This window comes from Choloepus didactylus, chromosome 2, assembly GCF_015220235.1.
Source record: "Choloepus didactylus isolate mChoDid1 chromosome 2, mChoDid1.pri, whole genome shotgun sequence".
Classification (NCBI taxonomy): domain Eukaryota; kingdom Metazoa; phylum Chordata; class Mammalia; order Pilosa; family Megalonychidae; genus Choloepus; species Choloepus didactylus.
The window spans coordinates 12,630,335-12,648,260 of record NC_051308.1 but is presented as its reverse complement, the minus strand read 5'-3'; the positions used below and the strand labels follow the sequence as shown (position 1 = coordinate 12,648,260).

At 40.0% G+C, this 17,926-nt stretch overlaps 1 protein-coding gene across 1 annotated transcript in view; it reads right to left on the bottom strand.

Annotated features, from left to right (window-relative positions):
- Nucleotides 1-1,708: 1,708 nt before the first annotated feature.
- The window catches only part of FNDC1 (fibronectin type III domain containing 1), a 114,753-nt gene continuing 98,535 nt past the window's right edge, over nt 1,709-17,926 (bottom strand). The window contains exons 18-23 of the mRNA XM_037820764.1: nt 15,004-15,112; nt 10,039-10,118; nt 7,214-7,243; nt 6,255-6,416; nt 4,804-4,926; nt 1,709-3,184 (exon numbers count right to left, since the gene is read on the bottom strand). Coding sequence (XP_037676692.1) covers nt 3,069-3,184; nt 4,804-4,926; nt 6,255-6,416; nt 7,214-7,243; nt 10,039-10,118; nt 15,004-15,112 — 620 coding nt within the window. The 3' untranslated portion in view covers nt 1,709-3,068. The remainder of the gene's footprint in view (nt 3,185-4,803; nt 4,927-6,254; nt 6,417-7,213; nt 7,244-10,038; nt 10,119-15,003; nt 15,113-17,926) is intronic.

The following is a 17,926-nucleotide window of genomic DNA, read 5'->3' as shown; positions in this document are numbered from 1 at the left end:
ATATTTTAGGCTTCGCAAACCACACACAGTCTCTATCTCATAATCTTGGTTTGTTTGTTTGTTTTGTTTACAGCCCTCTAAATATGTAGAAATAATTCTTCGTTCACAGGCCACATAAAAACAAGCTAGGTGCTTCAAGCTGCCATTTGAAACATTTCCAGTTTTATTTAAAGTTTTTCAGTAATGGGCATCTCACTATTTTCCAGCGAAGCTCATTTGATAGTTGGGCTCTTCTCAAGTTCTTTGCCATATTGAGCCAAATTTCCTTTTCCTCTAATTCCTACTTGTGTCTAATTCTGACCACTGGAGTTGTCAAACTCTCTTCTTCCTCCTGGCTTTTTAAACAGATCAAGTCTTCTCTCCTTAGGGAAACATTCCCATTAATTTGATCTTAACTTTACAAGAAATGGTTTTCAGACACTTTACTATCTTCAATCCCTCCTTCTTGGCATCTCCCTGCTAATGGCTTCCCTAAAATGTAGCTTCCAAAAATTACACAGCACTAGAAGTTTCTTGTGATCACCATAGACTCATTTGAACTAATACTTAGCCTAAATAGGATCGATTATTGATGACAGTCCTACCTAAGCCTAGATTCAGCTTTCTGTTTTTGTTTTTCGTTTTGTTTTGGCAGCTACATCATCTGGGGTTGTAGTATTTTCCATCTAAAACAGCAAACATTTATTTTTAATAGAAGTTCAGAGTTCTGTAATCAAATACAGCCTAAAGACTCCAGGCAACGTTCAAACATCATTGCATGACTGAATGCTAGTGAATTCTTTATATTTCTGTGAAATGAGCCTGAAACCCTTCTGAGGAAAACATGCCCTTTAGCATATGCAGTTCCGTTCCAAGGGAATCTTTTTCTTTAGCATATGAAAAATGTGAATAGCAAGGGAATGTTGTCTGTTCTGAGTCAATGCTGAGCCCTAACCCCCATTTCCTCCCCAAAAAGGCCCCATAACCAAGGTAGGGCAGTAGCATAAACCAAATGGCTCTTCTCAAGCATATGGTAATGAATTATTTATACCCAAGGAAACATTCTGAAGAAATGTGCAGTCTGCTCCTGCTCTCCCCCTTAAGGGCCTCACTCTGGCATCTTTCTCTCTTCTCCAAAATGCTGATAACCAGACAGAAATTGGGGGATGGAGGGTGCACAGAATAATGGAAGCAATTTATGTGCTTATTTGGAAAATTCAGTTATATTCAAAGACCTTATCTTTGGCTTTGCATGGGTGAAGTACATTTGAAGGTGGTCAGTGTGAAAAATAAGGTGTTTTTTTTTTTGCACATACTTCTAAAATAACCCCCCTTTCATGTACAAAAGCCCCTGAAGCTTCAAGGTTTCTACCCTATTTTTCAAACTAAAATGGGGGTAATTTAGGAACTAGGTATCTAATCTGTCTCCCAAAGGAATTCCAGTATTTCCCAGGCTGTCTCAATGCTTGCATTTTCTTTACTGTTGTTTATTGTAGAAAGGGGATTGTGGAATTTGAGAAAAGTTCCAGACATCCCAAAGACATTGCAAAGTGACTTGTTTTCTTGTAAGTTTTACCTTCAAACCTACCAGGTACACCAGGTTTCGCTCTCAACAGATGACAGGGGCCCATATGGGCAGTGCTGGCACTGAAAATAATTTGCTCCAGAAGCCTGGACTGCAGTGGTGCAGTCTGCATGCCCCAGCAAAGTGTTTGCCTCTAGCTCATTTCCACCACTGCTTCTCTTTCAGGAAAGCTTTTCTCTCCGCCCCCCCCCCTTTTCCTTTTTATTAGAGAAGTTGTGGGTTTGCAGGAAAATCATGCATAAAATAATGGGTTCCCATATACCACTCTATTATTAACACAGCAAAACCTTTATAGGATAAAAGACAAAGCCTTCACTCCACAGAGCTGCCTGAGGGACTTGGATGGGCCAAGCACATGGAAAGTACATCATGTTTTTAAAATAATTAGAATAAAATGTCTTTAAATAAACCCTCTTTTACAGAGAAGTAAGATGTTTATATTTCAAAGAGTAAATATTAAGATAGGTAGGAAAGGGAAAAAGGAATTTTTAAAAACTGGAATATTAAACCTTATGGGACCTAAAATCTTAATCTGGAAACCTACTGGAGATGCCCCCAGAGAGGCATCAAGTGCATTTCCCCCAAGGGTATGGGAAGATCATCTCCTTGGGCAGAAAACACTCTGTTTGCAGGGACGAGTCACATAGCTAGATCCCTGCTACTCTCCCAGCATCCCAATACTTTCCAGAGGTCAGTAGCATCCACAGGAAGAACATATTGCTTCCCATTGCTGTTACATTATGCAGAGTACACATTCCCTGGGCACTCCTAAAGAAGGTTAATAAACAGCACCTTTGCTCTAAATATCCCACACCCATTTATCTAATGAACAAGTACAAATTTAGCAAATTTAATTAATGTTCTTGCTGACAAGTGTGTATATGTATATGCATATATACATATATATATATATATATCAAAATTGAGAATTTACAAATAATATTTGTTACATTTAGTCTAGCGTTGGGTAAGTCCATAGAATAAATCTTAAGTAGGATATATTTCCTTTGGTGGTGTTTATAATAATTCAGTTCTACTGCATAGAAAGTGATCTGAAGCTTAAATTCTGCTAGTTTTGGAGGAAGCCAGTGAGAAAATAGTGCTTAGCATTTCATGAAGCAAGCAAGCCGTTCCCTGGAGATACTGAAATCTGAATTTTGTGCCTAAAAGGTTTGAAAGGCACACTGAAGCAGTGGGCAACCTCTGTAGCTGCTTGTGTCTGATGTCTCTGGGGATGTGCTATTAAAAATTAAAAATGTGGAGAAGCAAAGTCAGCAACAAAATTGAATTCCATTTGAATGTCAAGGCCAAGAAGCGAGACTGAGTTCCAGACTGAAGATGTCCGAAATGTACAGTATCCATTGCCTGTTCGTCCCGACACCTGGGGTAGTAGGGCTTGTGACGCTGTCTTGATTTTCCTCCCCAGACCAACAATCCACAGCCCCTAGTGCAAGTAAGTCAATGGGGTAGGTCAGGGCGAATCTTCAGCACAATTGTCCCACGGTTACCACTTCCCTGGAATGGTGACCCCACACTCGTACCAGCCCACATAATAGTAGGGGGTTCCAAAGCCAATTTGGCCAAAGCTGACGGGCTCCTGACGGTACTGGCGATAGTAGCCTGAAAGGACAAAAGAGAGAGGGGAAGAAAATGCATCAAAAGCACCTGAACCGAAAGGAAAAAATCTGACCCTCACAACCTCCATTTGGACAGAAGACTTCAGATAAGTTGTTCTTATGACAACTGGTACCTCCAAATATTTTCGTGTGGTGGTCCCAACAGCCTAGGAGCATGATTTGTGGGAATAATCCATCCCCACATGTGTGTGACATAGTGGGAAAGTATGCCCACTGGTGCACTCTCTCTCCATAAAAGAAGTCATTTTAGCCAAACATTGAGTGCTCCCTGCAGGGCAGATCCTGAACTGGGCAAACAATGGCGAACGAGATTCCCATCTGGTTCTCACAGGACTTATGGCCTCCCCGAACTTTTATGCTTGCCTAGAACCTAATCCTCTGACGGTTAATTCTTAGAATTTTGTGGTAGACTTTTAGATCTTTCAGGAAAATCTCTCAAATGAAACAAGTGCTGTAGTACTTCTGACCATTTCTCCATTGAAGTAGACATGATGTCTCAATAAACACTGGCAAAACACAACTGCTCTCACCCCATCGACCTGCTTACATAGAGGGCTCCCTGACATTCTACCAGCGAGTGTACTTGATTAACTAGCAACCCTATTTAGAGCCGATATAATAATCACAACCACAGAAACACAGTGAAATGCGATAATACATGGAATAGTAACCCAGGGGCCCTGGAAGATGCTGAAAACATGAAGAAATGTGATATATTCTGTATGCTTATTTTACTGTTTCGTGTGTTTTACTGTATTTCAATTCTTTGAAATTGTTCATTCGTGTAGCAGCCTATGGTATTTTTTTCCAAACTTAAAAGTCTGGAAGATCACAACACCTTGCACTCTGAAAATGCCAAACCACTTAGAGCTGAGGGCATAAAAATAAAGTGCTGGACTTTAGTCAATTGTTCTGTTTATTTGTTTTGGGGATTGGAGGAGTTGGTAACATGTTATACATTGTTAATCCTTGAGGTTAATATATTTGTCCTTATCTTATAATGCTGCAATCAGATGGTTGATATACTCTCTCCTGAAGCATATCATGGTTGGTTTGCATTTTTATCTTTGCCTTCTTTGTGCTTTTGCTCATGCCCATTCTCCACCTGGAAGGCCCTACCAATCTTTGCATATCCAGCCAGTCTTTTATTCAACTAAGACCTGTTTGCTTTTTCTGAAAACCTTCCCTAACAGCCTCAAGTTCCCTGCCACCTTTGAACTCATATAGTGACTGCAATCCATGCAGTTAACCAACTGACAATACAACAATCACATAATTCTTGTGATTATTTGTACTTTAAGTTGTTCACACTTATTTACCTTTTTACATATTTAATTTTTCTTCCCAGCTGCAGAGAACATTCTTGAGAGCTGGGATTAGGTCTTATATTCCTTTGTATACCAACCTCCTGAAGGCCCAACCAAATCCAGCGCTTAGCAGGAGTATTTTGTTGGTTTATAGTTTTTATTTTTATGATTCAAAACGCTGCCAACATCCATCTTCAAATGGTAAATCAAAGGCAGAGCTACGGTGAATTCTCTCCTTATCTGAGCCCTCCCACCAGCCCTGCCAGTGTAATCTATCAGGCATAGTTCATGTTACCTTGCATGGGAGGTAGGGCTTCTATGTAGGACTGAGGCCCTGTTCTTCCATCCAGGTGTGAATCCACAAATTGGCAATGGTCTTCACCTCTTCCCCAGCTGTCCCCAATGCTGTAGAATGTATCTGCACAGAAGAACATAATGAGTCAGTGAATAGCCAAAGAATGACCCAGGGGTTAGGAGTCAGCACAAGCTTTGGATTCCATTTGAATTGGGCATATTACCATGGCTCTGTGCACTATAATGACACCAACTACATAAGTGTAGCAAGGAATTAGCCAGATCATGTATGCTAAACACCTAACAAGTGCTCAATAAATGGAAACTATTAGCATTATAGGCAGTTTCAGCCTATATATGGTAGACATTTTTACTCCTTGGTTAAAAAAAAAAGTAAATGAGTAAAACTATGGTAGGCAGAGAATATATTATGAAACAACTGTGAAAGACATGAAGATTTATAAAAATTGGAGAACCTATTTGCATACACAACTAGAAAGAGGGTGTGTGGCTGTGGTATGTGGTGCTGTCCATGGTCCTGAACCACCGGGGCACAGTAGGGCAAAGTTGTCTCCCCCAATCATGGAAGAGTGGAGGTGGCTGTGGAATCATTCCTAAGAATTCTGAAACAGGAGAGAAAATGGGTGGTGGCAGAAGAGAAAGGAAAGAGCAAAAAGACACAAATAAGCAGTGGTGGTTGGGAGAAGAGTATGTATACACACTGAGAGAGAACAGGTGGGAGATGGGAGAAAAGACTTTTGACATTAGTTTTAAATGATCACAGCTAGCCAGGCCAACAAAACAAAAACAAAACAAACTAACAAAAACTGACCGGTAACAAAATACAGAACACCTAGAGAACATTCGAAAAAAGTAAGCACTAAAAAATTAAGAGATGTGCAAGCTTTGGGATAGAAAACAAATTTGTGTAGGTGGATGAGCAAATACCAGGCAGAAATGGCATGTTTGAAGTGTTAGGTGTTCAAAGAACTAATGTCATTCTTTGTATTCATTCCCTATCACATTGAAAACCATGTGATTTTTATTCCGTCACCAAACAAATAATACTTCTGAGATGTTTTGCCATCTACAATTTTTTCTCTATAAAGTTGTGGCAGTGGCAGGGATAGAGATGACTTTTCCTCAAAATTTCTGGCTTGCATTTGTGCCTATTATTGAATTCATGGCAAAGAAAATAGGCCTTAACCTAACAGAACTTTGGGCTTTATTCCTAAAATGTAGTGGATTTTTCAGAAATATTTTTGGATGCCAAATGTGAAAACAAGCAACTCCCAAGTAAAGCCCACCAAGCTGATTTGTATTTGTGCCATAGGGACACTTGATAGGTTCTTGCCTCCGGTACATTCTGATGCACCTGGGTTGTCAATTTGGGACCTTAGAAAAGCAAATTTTTTCGTACCTTCCCAATGCCAGTCATTCTCAAAGACCTACCTTTCAGATTGTCACTGAGGTAGATCTTATACCTCAGTGAATTACAAAGAACGACTCCCACAAACTTTCTGTACCATGTCCGCTTCACATATTGCCGGCCATGACAGTCTGTGTAGCCAGGGTCACGTTTGAAAGTAAATGGGATCCAGATGGGCTCACCACCTTGACAGCACAAAAAATATCATCTAAGTTTTGGTGTTTCACAATATTTTTGCATAAAGTCTCAGAAAATTTGACTTATGCATTGGGCCTGGCCTCCCTCACAGGACTTTTCTGAGCAAACTGTGACAGATGTTTTCCCACCTCTCAAGTCAGTGTTTTCTCTTTCCTGCTTTTTCCTGGTATTGAGTACAATTGCAGAGTCTTTTTTGTTTTGTTTTTTTCTTTACCTGAACATATTTAAAGTATCTGCATTTCAATAAGGGATCCTTGGAGTCAACAAAAAGCCTCTAAACCTCAAGAAAAATAAATGGTAATGGTGCATTTGATCTTTTGGGGCATGCCACCCACCCAACCTGAAATCCCTCAGAATAGACCTCTACTGTTCTCGACACACTCATAAGGCTTCTTCTGAACTTAAGCAATAGGGCCTCACCAGTTTCTTTGAAAACAAAGTAAAAATTTGTTGTACACCTAATGCATTTTTCTATCTTTTGAACAATATGAAGTGTCCAAAAGAACTATGTAAATAAAATTATCTGTTTTCATAGATATTGGCTATTCCCCATCGTGATTTTTTATAGATATTGACTGCCATATATGACCCAACCAAAAAAAATCCCAGATAGTTATCTTCCCTAGTTCAAGATTAGGATACAAGGAAATCATAAAAGTTGTCAGAAATTTGAAAATAAAAAAAGAGGGTCCACCATTTATATCTGTGAGTAATCACAGCAATCTCATATTCAGTATTCAGCTTGATTTCAAGAAGGTCAAGATTATCAAGAAGGGAAACTTACCTGGTGGTCTGACCACAAGCAGAGGGTTGTCTGCAGAATGAAAAAAAAAATAAAATAATTGACTTTACTGTTGTATTTCACAATAATGCCACATTGTTGAAATGTTTTTTGTACTGGAAACAGCTAACCAAACTAGAAAAGATAAAGAAAAAACTAAGGTTTATTTAATAGATGCCAAAATTTTTCCTTAGTTTTTATTTTCCAGTCATTTCCTTTTGAGAAATAGTCTTTCCTAGCTATGTTGCCTTTTATTTATCATAGAAACAGTGAGCCTTTAAAAATAATGTTTTGACATTGGGTGCTACAAAATAATTCAATAGAGTCATTACTAAAAATGCCTATCTTTGGAATAGACATTTATAAATAGACAGCAATAAAGAATGAACTATTGGTACACACAGCTTGGATAAATCTCAAAATGATTACACTCAGTGAAAGAAGTCAGACAAAAAAAGAGCTCATACTGTATGATTCCATTTATGTAGAATTCTAGAAAGTGCAAACTTATCTACGGTGATGGAAAACAGCAGATGATTGAAAGTGAGAAGTTAAGCAGGAGAGCAAGACAAGCATTTACATGTAAAGCTAATGCCATGCCACTTTACTTTATGAACAGTGGATGATGTCAGGGGATGGGGGTGGAGGGGTACACAGAGAGGGGGAAGGGGAGGGATTACACAGCAGCAAGGGGAAACTCTGTGGGGGAGGCATGGATATGTTCACTATCTTGAGTGTGCTGATGGCCTCATGGGAATAAACATACCTCAAAACTTCTTAAATTGCACACTTTAAGTAGGTGCAGTTTGTTGTATGCCAGTTATACCACAATAAGCTGTTTTTTTTTCTTAAAATGTCTCCATCTTAGTCCAAATAGTGTCATTTTGAGAATATGAAACTAGCTTTTTAAGGAATTCTGCTGTAAAGTTCCTTTTTACAAAATGGCATGGGCTAAGTAAACACAGGCCATTCTGTTTATACTTTATTTTTAAAGTTATTATACAGTAAAGTTGACTTTTTCTTGGTGTACAGTTGTATTTTAACACCTGTATAGGTCCACGGAACCCCACCACAATCAGGTTCCGGAAGAGCATGTCTCTTTGTACAGACCATTCATTCTGACATCATCTTCTATTCATAGAATAAAGTGGCATGTCATTAGCTTTACATGTAAATGCTTGCCCTCCTGCTCTTAACTTCTCACTTTCAATAATCTGCTGTAACCAACCTGGGGCAGAGTTGAAGGAGTTGAAGGGAATAATCTAAATAACAACACACAGACAACAACAAAAACCATACCCCACGCTGCAGCCTATGCTATGTGACTTTACTTTGTTTATTAATTTTTATGTTATTATGTTTGGCAAATATCACAATTAAATTACTTGATAATTTTCGTGTTTTTTAACCTAACTGCTTTCAGCAACATAACCCAAAATGGGAGACTTGCTGGAGAGATCCAGAGCAGATAATCGTCAATTTTTTTTGTGCATGAGGATCTCCAGGAAGGTTATTTTAAACGAGTTTCCCAGTTCTCACTCAGGAGGTTCTTATTTGGAGAGCTGGGGTGGGCCCCTGGATTTCCATCACATACCGCTTGGAGAACATACAGGATAGGGTGAGACCATGGTGAGAACTTTTCTTGGAGAAGAAGCAAAGAGCTGTCTATTCAAAATTTATATTGCAGTCCCAGAAATTCCCTTTATATTACTTTCTACCCTCCGGGGTTTTTGGACCCAAGTTTTTCTTGGTAGACATTCAGATTTATTTTATCTGATTTTTCTATAGACCTTCAACATGTTAATGCAAAAATAAAGAGATACTCCTTACTTTAGCAAATTAACCACAGAATAGTGGTGGTCTCTTGCTCTTTCTCAACTGCTAAATGAGAAACACTTCATAATTGCAATAAGTACAAAAACACTTTTGAGGTCCTTTGCCCCCATTTCCAGTATAAAGTATCTTTTCGCAAAGGATTTTATTTTTTTCCACACATTTTGATTCAGTAGATTTTGAATCATTACACTTGAGAATACTTTCCAATGACAAATCTTCTGAGATTAAACTACATGTAGGAAATAATCTAACCAAATGGAAGCCAGAGCATTTGCAGAGCTGGGTCAGCTGGACTTCTGTAAGCGGGCCTGGCTTGGAGCCACAGGCGAGTCTGAAGTCTCCAGCTGGACTTGCTGTACAGAAAGGTCACTAACCTAAGAACTGTCAAAGTGGGTCAGCTCTATTGTGTACTGTCTCAGACCATGGGCCACAGGGATATTTTATTTGTGGGTCCGAGAAGTCTGCATACCAGCATCCCAAAATGCAAGGACATCCTCTGAGTGATACTGTTTTTTAAGACTGAAAAATATTTTAATTAAACTCTCATTTCTAAGTAAAGTCATCTCTGCCTCCTTGTAGAGAGACTTACTGATTGCTTCTGGAACCAAGAAACATTTATGCTCTTCAGCTTTTTGTAATAAAAAAAAATTTTAACTCTGCAACTAAATATTTTCAGATACATTCAAACTTTTTATCTTTCTCACATTGAAAACTAGATTTTTCCTTTCATGGCAATTTAACGTCTCCAGCCCAACTCCCCTGGCAGTCCCAATGAAGACTACTTTTAATTTTATTTTATTATTCAAATTTTAACCTAGGAGAGAGAAAATAATGTTTATTTTGTAAAGAGATATCCAAGGTGACCTCATTAAATAGAAAAGTAAGGATATTACTTCCTTGGCTTTTCTCTTGATCGTAGTCATTATTCTAGATCATTTGTTTTGTGTTTAAGAAAAGGAAAAAGATACACAAGAACATAAAGTCTTCTATACCTGATTCTGTAACAAATGAGACTGAAGGGCTAACAGGTCCCAAGCCATGAGGATTTTGGGCTTGAACTTTGAAATAATACCTGAAATCAGAAGGAAAAAAAACATTTTTTGAAAAGAGATATTTCTTTAATTTTTGTGTAATGAAACAGATTCCAAAACCACTGAACACCTACTTTGTACCAGAGTTTGAGTGCTATTTTCACAAATGCCTACATGTCTGGTGTTTCTTTGCATTTTTTCCGAACTTTCTCATTTTTGCTAAACTTTTCAAAACAATGCAACTAACAACATGAGCACAGGTTTCACATATGCTATATGTCTAAGCTGCGTTAAGGGTATGTTAGGCAAATAGGTTACTTGAAGAGTGTGTGTTCACTTGGAGAATCAAGAGTTGCCACTGCCCTGTGTAGTCTCTTCCTAGCTTCATCACTGATGAGATGCCCCATTCTGATCCTGCTCTCGTTATACTCAGGACCCAGCTGGAGCTCCATAGCCCAAGAGAGAGAACTTGGAGCAGCAAAATACTACAGAGTACTATTCAGATCTTAACCTAATTCTTATCACTGGAGTCCATGTGGAAAACAAAACTGTTTGACCCAGTAATGATGTAACTCGTTGGGAGAGAGTGAACAAATCCAGATGTTGACCTCCTCGGTGGAACTAACATGACAATGATGTCTTGGGTGCATGACAAGTGCTACAGTTGGCCCTGGAGCTGGGAACGGAGGGCCTCAGAAGTCACTGAGTCACACTGCCTGAGCTTCTTGTGCAGCAAGGAAAGAGAAGTGAGTCCAGGAAGGGTAAATGGAAAAGGCCTGGAGAAAGAGGCTTTCCTAGAAGCTTAAACTTGGCCTTGGAGCAGAGAATGTGTTAGAAAGAAACCACATTGCCTGAGTCGGATCATCTAGAGAAAGATTGATAAGCAAGTAGGTTGGGAGTCTCAAAAGCATGTTACTTTTCACTCTTATGAGCTAAAAAGACAAAAGGTGTGTGGGTTGAAAAAGACTGGACAGCAACATCACAGTAATGATCCCTGATGTTTATTCTTAATTTTTTGTGTTTTCCTTCCCTCTGGGATTCCAGATAGTGTATGTGCTCTCTTAGTACTTAGATACTTGAAGGTGAAGGATCAGGGTAAAAATCTCTGTGATTGGTGCCACTCCAGCATTGTAGAGAATTCAGAAAGAACCTTTTCCTATGACTCCTGGCTGGCAAGAATGTAGCACCTCAGTGTTACACTTGGCTGGCCATGGCTACTTTGGAATTAATAAAATTCTGTAGGAAATGTCATGCCTGACAAGGTAGATACTCATGAAATTCCTGGTCAGTTTGGAAAGTTAAGAGATCAAAATACTTTATTTGATCAGGCCAGACATACAGATTAGATGTCCTAATTAAAATGCACTGAATTTTTAAAAGGTGAATTACCTACATTTAAAGAATGAAGGCCAAAGGTTATGCAATCTGCCCTAATACCAAGACTTTTCAGCTGCTGAACATAACCCAGAATATCTCTGCCTCAGAGTATACAGTGGTACTTTACTTTGAGTTTGATTAAACACAAAATAAAGAAAAACCCACTTGCTAAAATTAGTCTTCTTTTAAGCCTTTCAAGAAAGTCACTCACATCTTATTTAGAATTCTTTTTTCAATTTCATTTAAAAAAAAAAAAAGATGTGCACAATTAAAAACATACAAGTTTCCAAGTCTCAATTTACTCAGCAGTTTGTGTTTTTCCCATTTTTGCATACTTTCATTCAGGGATCGTGGAGTTATTTAAGGCAAACCCTGCAGTCAGTTTAAACAGTGGATTTGGCATCTGTCAATGATACAGGTCACACTGTACAGATATTTTTTTTCTTCTTTAAAAAAGGAAATCAAAACATTAGGAATGAGCTTATATTAAGAGGCTACATGGGATATTTCTGCTGAAAAGTTTCGTAAGCCATAGCTGGAGACAGCCAGCTACCTCTTCCCCACGCTCCACAGAGGGAACCGCTGCTATGGAATTAGGGAGATGGCAAAGGAGATGATGAACAGGCTGAGACTATTCAGATTTCTTTTTGGTATCAATTTATTTTACCACTGAAACCTAAGTATACTCCAGATCTACATTCTCCTTCTGCCATGATTCTAGTCCTGCAAAGGCCACATGTCACATTTGCAAAGACATGTATCCATTTGACTTTCACCCAATGTGTCAAAGTAAATTTAAATATACTGATCTGGAAAACAATAAGGATTATGAAAAATAGTAAAATTCCCATTTTCAAAAAAGCACACGGAACTTTTTCTATGGTCAAAAACATGTATTTCATGCTCAGAATATTCTCTCGCTCATCCAAGTAACAATAGTAATGCATGCCTCGCTTTCTTATGTAAGCTTTTGGAACCTTCCTTCGAGCAACAGTGTTCCATCTTTGTACTCTGTATAGGGATTTAAAGGGGGAAGGCTCCAGAAAGTGATCTGGGGCCCTGTTTGGTGAATAAAGTGGATAATGCTCACTTAAAGTCAAAAACAAGATTCAATTATAAAAAAACCAAAGCTGATTTTGACACGCTGCCTCCTCTTAAAACTAGACCTGTGTCTTGTATCTCCAACACTGATTCTGAAGTCACTTTCCAAAGAGCAGCCCTAAGAACTGTGCTGAGCAATGGGGAAATGGCAACCACCATGGAATCAGTATATAGTCTATTCGTCTATTCAAGTGAGTCTCCTGAAGCCATTTTGCATTAGAAAGATGCCAAAAATAAACAAATAGGAGTGGCCCTGCATCTTGTCCACAGCCTCCCAGGGCTCTGAGGAAATGTATGTAGGAGGAGCGCCATGTGCTGTGTGTCCCGGCCAGCACTCTTCCATCAAAAGAGCAAATAACCGGGTAGGCATCCTGGGAAGAAGGCCACCCTAGCAGATGCTTCTCCCAAATGGTACATCAGGGTGCTGACTGTGAGTGGAGGGTAGAACAGAAGCGAAAACAGAATCCGGAGGAAGGCTGGGAGTGGTTTGTCCAGCCTCCTCTCAGCCCTCAGCCCTCAGCCCTCACTGAACATGGGTCTCCTTTGCTCTCAGTAACACACTAAGCTTTGGGGCATCCTCTCTGTCTGAAGTGATTTTGCCTCATCCCACCCCCACCTTCTCCAGATTACCTTCTACTTTTTCTTTAGACACTGCTTCAGCAAGGAAGCTTACCTGATCACCCTCTCAATCCCTACACTCAGCGGGGAAACAAACCCCCCTATTTTCCACTCTTACAGCAACATGTACTTCTCCCTCATAATAGCAGTGGAAGTTCATATTTACGTTGCTTAAAAAACATCTGTCTCCTCTGCCAAACTTGAAGCTCCATGAGGACAGGGGCATGGGTATTTTGCTATCCTCTACCCCATTCTATCCCCAGTGCACTATGCTCGGGGCAGCAAAAATGATATGGATTTATTGAATGATCCGTGGGTACCCAATAAATATCTGTGAAAGAATGAATAAACCATCATCTTACATAATTATCTCCTGACTATTTAAAACTCAGCATCACTCTGGCTGCAAACATTGCGGAAAAACCATTGGCCTGGGGGTCAGAAGGGTAAGATTCAAATTCTGCTGCAAGTAGTTTTGTGGCAAAAGACCTCTATGGCCTCTTGTAGCTTTTCGATACCACAGCTGTGCTATAAATTAATATTGTCACTCTACAAGCACACACACACACATACACACAATCGGATGTTGACCCCATTTTCTCTAATTTGTTTTTTGTTTTTTTTTAATTAATCTGGTTTTTTTTTCCACTATTCTAGGGGAAAATAAAGACAAAGGCTTTCTGTTTCCCGTTTTGCGACCTATTTTTCTTAGCCAAATCCCAAGATTCCTAATAGTTTATCAAAGCTCAGTTCAAGTAAGCCCAAATGGCAAGTGAAAATGCCCTGAAGAAAATCCCCAGCCAGTTCAGAAGTCTCTCTGCATCCCTGGCTATTGCCCAGATTCAATCCCATTTAGCACATTTCTGTTTAACAAGAGTATTTTGTTCCAACCTGCTCCTTATTCCCCTGACTGTGGAAAATGAGACCTGAGGCCAATCATCATGGCACTTCGAGCTCTTTGCTAAGTAAATACGGTGACGGCAGTGTGCTGGAGCCATTTGTCATGTCTTGTGACAGGTGATTATTATACTGGGGGATTTTGCAAGCCCATTGGTAACTTGAAATTGGCCACTGCAGGAGAAATTATACTACCGAAATTAGCAAACACTGTAAATCGGGGCTTTTTTTTTTTTCCAAGAAAGCCAGTTTTCCAGCACATCACTGCTCAATCAGCACATGCCTGGTGCTTTGCCTGTGTTTACCCACCAGGGAAGGTTTCCTGATGATCATTACCATCAAAACCAGACAGTATAAGAGAGGACATGAACACTCACCCTCCTGTACCCTTGGGAACAAGTTTTGCATATTCCACACATTTATGCTGGCTCCCAGTTTGGCACTCTGGCCAGACAGGTCACTGTCCAGTTTAGGAAGACAGGCTTGTAACTTATATTAATGTGTAAGGTGCATCTTTCTTGAATGGTCTGAAAATCTGCATATGGACTTTGAGCAATTGTTAGTAATTGTTACTCCATTAATGTAATGTAAGAAGGTGGCACTGACTAATGCCACCACATGGGTGACTAAAAAGGGATCAGTTTCCTTTCAACACACAGAACCACCTTTCTTCCCCCAATGGTAGGTACTGTTCAGTCTTTGGAAAATAGGGAACAAAATGTAAACAAATAAACTAACAATTACAATACCTATAGTAATTTTCTTTTAAGAAAAATACATCTCATTGATATTCTGTGAGAATGAAACAGAGAATGCAAAAAAAAAATCATGAAAACATTTTAATTAATACTTTCATTTTCCAAGTAAGGATATCTGTGACTATGCAAGCAAGGTTTCTTTTGTTTCTGTTTCAAAATGACTGACACATCATACCTTGTGTTTGGCTTCAGATTCTCAATGGGCAAATGAGTTACTGATGAAGCCTGAGTAGACCACTTGTTCCTGATGAAGTCCTCATAGGATGCACTGTAAACCAAGTAACCTACAAACAGAAATAAGGAAGAACCCAATGAGCCTCAAGGAACCAAATCATGCAAGAGATATAACCCAATGTAGAAGAATGGGGGTGAGGAGATGGTGTAGGTCCAGCTCTGTGGGAAAAGTTCAAGAAGAGGAGCAAGCTACATGGTGACTTAGGCAGGATACAAAATCTGGACTCTGAATGTGGATAACAAAATTAAAGATAGTTTCTGATGACTTGTGGGCTGCCTAGTTGTCTTCCTTCTCTCTATCTTCTACACTCCTTGGCCTTACCCATCTCCTCAGAGCAGATCATAGCTAATCTTGAAAGAAGAGAGGAAAAAGCAGCAGAAGGAAAAAGTAATGACCGTCACACAAATATTTAAGAATTTCCTGATAGAGATGTGCATGATTTTCCTTCACATGCAGTGATGACACCATTGATGAAGACCCAGACTCACAGTAATCCCCTCACCCATTTGGTAAAGGCTATCCTTTTATTTATAGCTGTTCAATATCTGTGCCTGCCCTGACCCCACTGTCTAATGACAGCAGGCCAGGCAGCTCTTCGTTCTGACCTCCCACCTGCTCTGTCTTATTTGCTATTAACAGAACTCAGTGAATGGGGCCCCCTGCTCTAAAATCTGTCCAACATTCAAGGATGCCCCAGAAGGCTACTGCAATATTCAGGTGAGAGAGCAATAGCTTCAGATGGTGTGGTGGTAAATGGAGAGAAGTGGATGGGTTCAAGAGAAATCTAGAAGGTAAAATTCACACAATTTAAGGATTAATTGAATATGAAGGTGAAGAAGAAGAGGGAGGTTTGAAGATGACTTCAAAGCTTCAGTCTCACACAAATGGATGGAAAAGAGAGCCATTCTCAGAGACAGGAAACATGGCTGGGACCAGGTTTGGGGATCAGAAAGATCATGGGTTTGATTTTTGATATGCTGAGTGTGAAAGGCTTTGGAGATATGCCAGTGAGGATGTCAATTTGGGACTCAGAAGAGAGGAAGACCTGACCTGGAGATACACATTCGTCTTGAAGATGCAGTAAAACTATGTGCATGGATGAGGTCCTATAGGGAAAGAGGACAGAGAAAGAAGAAAGGATGACTTAAGACCAAGCCTTGGCAATTTCCGACATTTAATGTCAGGGTCAAAGAGGGTGAGCCTGCAAGTGAATGAAAGAATGAGAGAACTGGATCACACAAGCCAAGGAAGAGGAAAAGATCAATAGCATCAAATGCATCTAAGAGGTCAACTACTTTATTTAGCAGCATGTGAACACTGATCATCTTAAGGAGAGCCAGTATGGTGTCATAAAGAGCAGAAGCTAGATTAGAGTCACACAGCTAACAAAAGGGCAAGCTGGGGCCAGCAGCCAGGTATATTTGGCCCTGAAGCCCTTTCCATATTGCTCCCTTGAAGAAAATTCATTCTTTTTTGGTTTTCAACAAACATTTAGTGAGAACCCATGAAGTGTTGCTGCTATCTCTATAGGATTCCCCCTCCCTCCAGTGATGACAGTGAAGTCACAGCCATTCACGCTCAACTGTGGTGTTGCCCATAATAGTGACACACATAGCGGTGTATCCAGACTCCTATGTGTGCCACAGAAACCCTGGCTTTGATGCAGGTCCCATACCCCTTGACCTTTGGGTTCCTTCAACTGCTGTCTGTGTTTCCCATGCAGTAAATGGGTCTCTCTCATCCTTGTGTCAGGATTTTGAGGGCTTCATGATTTTGATACAGTACCTGCTAGCACAGAGTAACCCTTGATTTCTCTGCTGTTCTTATTAAAACCTGTAAACCTAAGAGTTCATCTGTTCCAGTTTGCTAAAGCTGCCAATATGCAAAAAAAAAACAGAAATGGATTGGTTTTTATAAAGGGGACTTATTAGGTTACAAATAACCTAAGTTCAAAGGCCATAAAAGTGTCCAAACTAAGGCATCAACAAGAGAATGCCTTCACTGAAGGAATGCTAATGGCTTCTGGAACACCTCTGTCAGCTGGGAAGGCACATGGCTAGCATCTGCTGGTCCTTTGCTCCTGGACTGTGTTTCAAATGGCTTTCTCCAAAATGTCTCTGGGCTTCCATCTCTCTTAGCTTCTCTCAGCTCTCTGCTTGGTTCTCCTGGGGTGTTTCTCTCTAAGCATCTGGGAGTCCTCTCTTAGCTTCTCCGGGGCAAACTATGGGCTTCACCTCTTAGCTTAGCATCTCCAAATTTCCTTTTGTCTGCATCTCCAAGCTTCTGGGTCTGTGTGCGCAACTTCAGTTTCTGTGGTCCTGGCTTAGAATATCCCAGGGTGTTTTGTCTTCTCTGCTTTCTGTGTGAACTCCCTTTAAAGGACTCCAGTGATCTAATTAAGACCCACCCAGAATAGGCAGGGTCCACACCTCCATGGAAATGATCTAATCAAAAGGTCTCACTTATAGTTGGGTAGGTCACATCTCCATGGAAACAACCTAATCAAAAGGTTCCACCCTAATAAAAAGACTAATAAGTCTGCCCCCATACGACTGCATTGAAGAACATGGCTTTTGTAGGGGACACAATAAATTGAAACCAGCATATCATCAGATTGGTGATTTCCCATAGAATCACTCCCAATGAAGTAAACATTAGGAGAGATTAGGGAAAGCAACTGATGGCAGGCAAATTTACTCTCCAGGAGTTTCCAGTTTGGCTACCACAGTGACCTGACTGCTGATGAAAGAAGAGCAAGCCAAAATTAGCACAGCACTCAATATCTCACAGAGTGCAAATGACCTGCAGGTGGATCCCGACAGGGTGACCTTCTATTTAGATTTAGGATGCATCTCTGTATCCA